Source organism: Meles meles, chromosome X (assembly GCF_922984935.1).
Source record: "Meles meles chromosome X, mMelMel3.1 paternal haplotype, whole genome shotgun sequence".
In the NCBI taxonomy this organism is placed as follows: Eukaryota; Metazoa; Chordata; class Mammalia; order Carnivora; family Mustelidae; genus Meles; species Meles meles.
In genome coordinates this window covers 16199869-16205869 of record NC_060087.1, presented here as the reverse complement: position 1 = coordinate 16205869, position 6001 = coordinate 16199869, and the positions used below count along the sequence as shown (strand labels likewise).

The 6001-nt window shown below is 50.5% G+C and overlaps 1 protein-coding gene across 13 annotated transcripts in view; it reads left to right on the top strand.

Annotated features, from left to right (window-relative positions):
* Positions 1 to 354: 354 nt before the first annotated feature.
* Positions 355 to 6001, top strand: part of MAP7D2 (MAP7 domain containing 2) — a 97739-nt gene continuing 92092 nt past the window's right edge. For 7 of the 13 annotated variants that reach the window (XM_045996164.1, XM_045996166.1, XM_045996160.1 and 4 more), the window contains exon 1: positions 356 to 532. In XM_045996164.1, the coding sequence (XP_045852120.1) occupies positions 406 to 532 (127 nt within the window). In that variant the 5' untranslated portion in view covers positions 356 to 405. Of the gene's footprint in view, positions 533 to 6001 lie in introns of all 13 variants that reach the window. The other 6 variants (XM_045996165.1, XM_045996168.1, XM_045996167.1 and 3 more) reach the window with 3 other exon arrangements.

Sequence of the window (6001 nt, the reverse complement as noted above, 5' to 3'; positions counted from 1 at the left end):
GCACAATGTGAGAAACTGCATCCTATGTATACATGAGGGTGCACACACTGTGGGGAGGTGCGTTTAACACTGGTGTGTACACACTAGTGTAAGCAGTGTACGAGGAATTATGTACACGCCGTGTGTGCTTGGAGGACCGGTGTGCACATCGAAAGTGCGCGCGATTTGTGCGCGTGCTGTGAGAACTAGTGTGCATGCTGCGTGTACACGCCGCCTGCCTGTGCGCTGTGAGGGCTGGCGTGCCCCTCACAGGTGCGCGTGCGCGGCGTGAGAACCGGCGCTCACTTCGCACGTGCACGCCGTGTGCGCACGCTGTGTGAGAAGGACGCGTGCGCGTGCGGGTGCGCGCGGGTCCGGTGCGGCGCGGCGGTTCCGGCAGTGCGCCTGTGCAGCCCGCGCGTCCCGATGGAGCGCGGTGGCGGCTGCGGGGCTGGAAGCGGGACAGAGGGGGCTACGCGGGGATCACCGCTCCGCGGGAAGATGGCCGAGTCAGGCGCCGTGCGGACTTCCCCGCCCAACCACCGACCTTCAGGTAGGGCGCCCGGGGTGCGGAGGGCGCGTGGGGGCTTCAGGTACCCCCCCGGGGGGGCGGGGCGGACCCTCCGTGGGCCGCGCAGGGCAGCGGCTCTGGAGCGCGCGGGGCGGGGATGCAACGAGGTGCTGGGCTAAACGCCCTTCTCCCAGCCCGTGGTCAACTAGGCACGGTATCCAGGGCTGCGACGCTCGCGGTGCCAGTGGCAGGGGCCCCTCTAAGGTGGCCTGAGTGAGTGGGTGCAGTTGGGGGTGGCTTAGGGTGGGTGGCAAGTATGTTTGGTGTGGGGAGTCTGGGCCCACTCTGGATGCCCCAGGGGTTCCGGGGGGCTGGCCCCCTCTCAGAGAGCAGCCGGCGTGGGGGGCACTGGGGAAGGCTGAGCGGGCTCCAGGGGGTCGCCGGGGCCTGCGCGCTCGCCCACTCTGCGTCTTGGGAAATGCGCGCGAGCGGCAGCTGCAGCCGGCCCTGAAGGTGGCCGGGGTTCATGCTTCGCGGCACCCCGGGGGCAGATCCGGCACTTCACCTACCGGCAGGGGCGGACGGAGTGCGGGCGGGGCGCGAGCCCCGGGCCCGGTTCTCCCACCACCCCCAGGCGCTCCCGCAGGCCTCGGTTGCGCTGCCCAGGGCTGTGGAGGGGCCGCAGGCCCCCTCAAGTGGCAGCGCGACCCCTGCGTCTCCCAGCCCGCGAGGCTGCAACTGCTAGGAACTATGGAGGGCTGGTGCCCAGACGGGCTGCCCAAAAATGAGCGAAGCAGGGAGAAATTTTGAGGACATTTGGCAGAATTTTCGATAAGCAGGTCTCGCGTCTTCGACGTTCTGTAAAGTGGTTGCAGGTAGTGCGGGGGTGCAGGCAGCTGGGAAACCGATTTCCTGCTGTTTTTCCTGGCAACACTTTTTTTTTTTTTTAAGTTAATGTGACCTATTTTTAAAACATTTTTTACTGTAGTATAACATGCATGCCACAAAGGCGCAGATCTTAATTTAAGTATATGATTCGAAGAATTATCGCATAGTGAAGATATGAATATTTTATATGAAGTGAACCAAGGAAGGGAAAGAAATCAAGAGAAATAGTCATTATTCACTTAAAACATGCTTTTTGTGGTGGGTGGGAGGTATTTTCTGATTGGGCCTTCATTTACATCGTTTATAGGAGGAGGTGGCTTGTCTTTCCCAGCATGCGTTTTTCATCATGCATTTTTAAAGGCAGAATTTAACCAATATCACACGTTAGTGATATAAATACTATAAATATGTACACTTCTGTTTTCAGTCTTTTTGCTTACTTTGAGAAACTCAGATATGTCTGCTAGGGAAGAACCCAGAACCCACTAACCCACCCACCCATCAGAATCAGTCTTGAGGGAGGGAGACCTAGCAGAAGAAAATATCAAAAAGGTTGTTGAAGTTTGCAGTTTTATTTGGGGCTTTAAATAATAGGTTTTTTCCACGTTTTAAGGGCAGGGAGGAGCTTTTTGGTTGGGCTTGCAGTTTATCTGTGAGATTTAAATTTCTTTGAAGGAACTTAAAGGGGCATTCTACTAAGCTCTAGTGGGGAACTTTATTGTAGAACCATTTAATGCATTCTCTACTGATTTTAAGATTAGCTTAAAGGTGTTTTCCTTTACTTGAAATCGGAACCATAGAAAGACATGTGAAGGTTTAAAATACTACACTTACGGGTCGCCTGGGTGGCTCAGTGGGTTAAAGCCTCTGCCTTCCGCTCAGGTCATGATCCCAGGACCTGGGATCAGGGGGCCTGCTTCCTCCTCTCTCTCTGCCTGCCTCTCTACCTACTTGTGATCTCTGTCTGTCAAATAAATAAATAAAATCTTTAAAAATAAAATACTACACTTACATGCATTACGGTTGGTGTGGAAAAATTGGGAGTGTCCAATTTAGGGACCAGGTAGTACCATGGTTTGTTCCTTTCAGGGCTAGTGAGGCCAGATACTTGGAAAAATAATGTCATTCTCAGTAAAATCTGGATGATTGAGGTTTTATTATAATCCATCTGGGATGCTGATCATTCTTGGTTACCCAGAGGCCTTATCATTTGGGATCCATTCTTAATGAGATTCAGCCCACACATCTAGGCGATACGAATTGATGAGTGCTTTTCAGAGCTGATGTAGAAGGTGCCTAGGGAATACCTCTAGTGGTTTCCTTTAACAACAGGTTCTTCCAATATTGAAATCCTGTGCATTCCCATTACCCACCAGTGATGGCTTTTTTTCTTTCCTTTTATTCACCCGCAGGATGGAAATTAGCAAATGTACTGTTCTTTCTAGTGCTTTGTCGTAGGCACCGTTTAGTGATGAGCAAGCCCCTGTTGCTTGGATCTGCTTAAATACCTTTAGCCAATGGATAGAATCACTGGATCTCAGCTGTCAGATGGTCTCGATGTTACACAGATCCTGTGCTCCCGTCAGCCTGAAATGCCCCCTTCTTACCTTTTCCCATTCCAAGGTTCACTTCCTCTAGGCTCCTCTCAGTCAGAATTAAGGAACTTCCTCTTGTCTGTGCCTGTGGCACCTTCAGCGAAACACTCTCATTCTGCCTCTTATATTAACCAGCCAACTCCTCTCAGCAGGCATCCCTGAGTGCCCCCCTGTAAGCCAGACCCTGTGCTGGTGGCTGCTGCTGGAGCTGAGTAGATTGAGCCGCAGAACACCTGGGGGTGAATGGCACCTGCCACTTTCCTCAGTCTCAGGGAAGTTATTTGACATCTTGAGCTTCGGTTTTCTCACCTTTAAAATGGGCTTAAGAACAACGTGGGAGACAGAAGCACTGCTTTGAGGAAGGAATTAGTATCTGTAAAGCAGTGCCTGACATACAGTAAGTACTCAGGCCGGTTAGCAGTTACTTCCCATTATATCATCGGCTTGAGAACAAGGTCTCGGTCTAGGTTATAGGTGCTTCTCTCAGTGCCACCGGGTACAGGTACACAGTAAGTCTAAAACTGATGTTTAACAATTGCATTATGCTGGGAGCAGCTACACTAGGTCCAGCTTTCAGTAAATATTCACGAATTGGACGGAAACAGTGTGTTGGTGGAGTTTGTGGTAGTGGAATTACAAAACATGTTTCCTAAGACCTGTTGAGTTTTCTGGTACATTTGATGGGTGAATGTTGTTTATTGAGTTGAACTCATTTCCCCATTGTTGCCTGGTAAGGAGAGCATTGCGGTGACAAAGAATGAGGTTCCCTTTTGTCCTTCCACTTGGAAATTTTCCATCCCCTGCCCTAGCTCAGGAGAAAGTAGGGGTGCACACTGGAAGGTCAGGAGACCCTCCTGCAGGGGCCAAAGTAGGGTGGGGCTGCTTCGGAAAGGCTGAGAGTAGGTCCCCAAGAAATCAGAATTCTTTTTCCAAAATTGTATTTAAGACTATTCTTGAATGCTCAATTCTTTTTTATAAAAGACTTTTCTGTAATCTTTACACCCAATATGGGACTTGAACTCACAACTCTTAGACCAAGAGTTGCATGTTCCACCAGCTGAGCCAGCCAGGCACCCTGAACACTTGGATCTAAAACTGCTTGGACCTCATCTGCCTTTGGCACAGGTCATGATCTCAGGGTCCCGGGATTGAGTCCCACATCTGGCTCCCTGTTCAGCGGGAAGTCTGCCTGCCATTCCCCCTGCTTGTGCGTGCTCACGCGCGCGCTCTCTCTCTCTGTCAAATAAATAAAATCTTAAAAAAAAAAAAAAAAACTGCTCGGACCTAAGAAGAGCAAGTTGAGTTTGTGCATGCATATTAAACATCTCAGCTCCTCTCGGCATTAGGAAGGATCCACAGGTCATGAGGGAAAGACACAAAGTTGTGTTTGATCTGGGGCTTCTGGCCTTGTTTAATGATGGCACTATGGGACTTGGACTTGGTAGGACCTTCAGGGCAAATCACTGAAAGTCTGCCTGACCATCAGTGGTTTCTCTACTGATGTCCCGACACTGGTGACACAAGCAGTCAGTCTTTCATTTCTATTTCTAGCCCTTCTTCCTCTCCAGGATTGAGAGATGTTATCCTCTTATTCAGCTGCCCCATCTTCTGGAGTAGTTTTTTTTTTTTTTTCTTTTTTTTTTTTTTAAAGAACATCTCAACTTTTGTAGGAATTATATGGATTGACTTACATAACAAGGATATTCAGGGTTGATTTGAGCAAGAAGAGATGCGGACTTCTGGGAGATGTTGGTGCACAGTCTGGTGGGCCTTGTTGGGAAGATTTAACAGGATATAAGTCAGAATGCGCTCAGCTCCTAGGATAGTGCTGCTGATGATATGCCTGGTTTTGGGGGACCGTTGGTGTGCTGCATTGGCTCTGGCAGCAGTCCGGGGATTTGAAAACTTTCCCAGGAAGTGGCCGTGGTTGGGGGTAGCTGCTTTTGGGAGACTGTGGCCTGGAAAAGATTGCCCACCGCCCATCTCACATCTCAGGTAACCTCCTTCAAATGTGGAGTTGGCACCTGAGGCTCTGGGGTAGGCGAAGCTTTGGGATCCCCCCCATCCACCTCTGGGGTCTGTCTGAATGTAGGCCTCTATTTGCTTTTCTTTCAGGAAGCATTTTTGTTATCATTTTGCTTAGGAAGTTTTCCTCTTTTTAAAAGCCATGTGATTAGCAGAGTTCAGGATGTGGCTGAAGCAGAAGGAAGCCAGATATGATTGAGCTGCACAGCCGTCAGACAGCCATGCTAAATTCCCATGATCCTTTGGAAGAGCAGGGTCTGTCTTCAGGGTCCCCAGCTCCTGGCTGGCGCTGAGTTCATTCCCTGTCTGCAGATACTTGCTTTTCCTCTTGACGCCGGATAGGCTGGCCTCTCCCAGCGCCAAACAGCCCCGTGGGATGCTTCTTGCTCCTTTGTCATCTCCAGCCTCTTCATTTCGACTTTACTGTGTAGTAGTAACTTCGTGAGACATTGTTTGTATATATACAATTCCCTTGTAAAACTCACATTCAGTGATTTTCTGTATTTTCACAGAGTTGTACAGCTATCACCACAGCCAAATTTAGAACATTTCCATCACCCCACAGAGAAACCCCATGGCCGTCAGCGGTCATTCCCCACTCCCCATCACCGCCCTCCCCCAGGTGCGGGCAGCCCTCCATCTACTCTGTCTCTGTGGAGACCGCGGCGGTTCTGCCACGGCAGTCTTCAGCCTTTGGCGCAGACACTTGTGGTTCTTGCGCGCCAGTCCTTGGGTGGGTGTCCGTGTGTCAGAGATTTAGGAACCATCATTCTGCAATCTCCATCTTTCAGGTCCAATACTTGTTTCACCACAAAGCCTTGCTTTTCCACCTTCTGTGCATTCCGCTGCTCAGGGCCTGCAAGGAGGTGGAACCTGACTGTAACCCCCTCCCAGACAGCCTGCAGTTACACACTGCTCGTGTGTTCATTTTAGCTCCTCGAAGGCTAACAGCTGCCAATTGTTGAGCACTTAGGTGCCAAGCACCATTATAAGCACTTGTCAT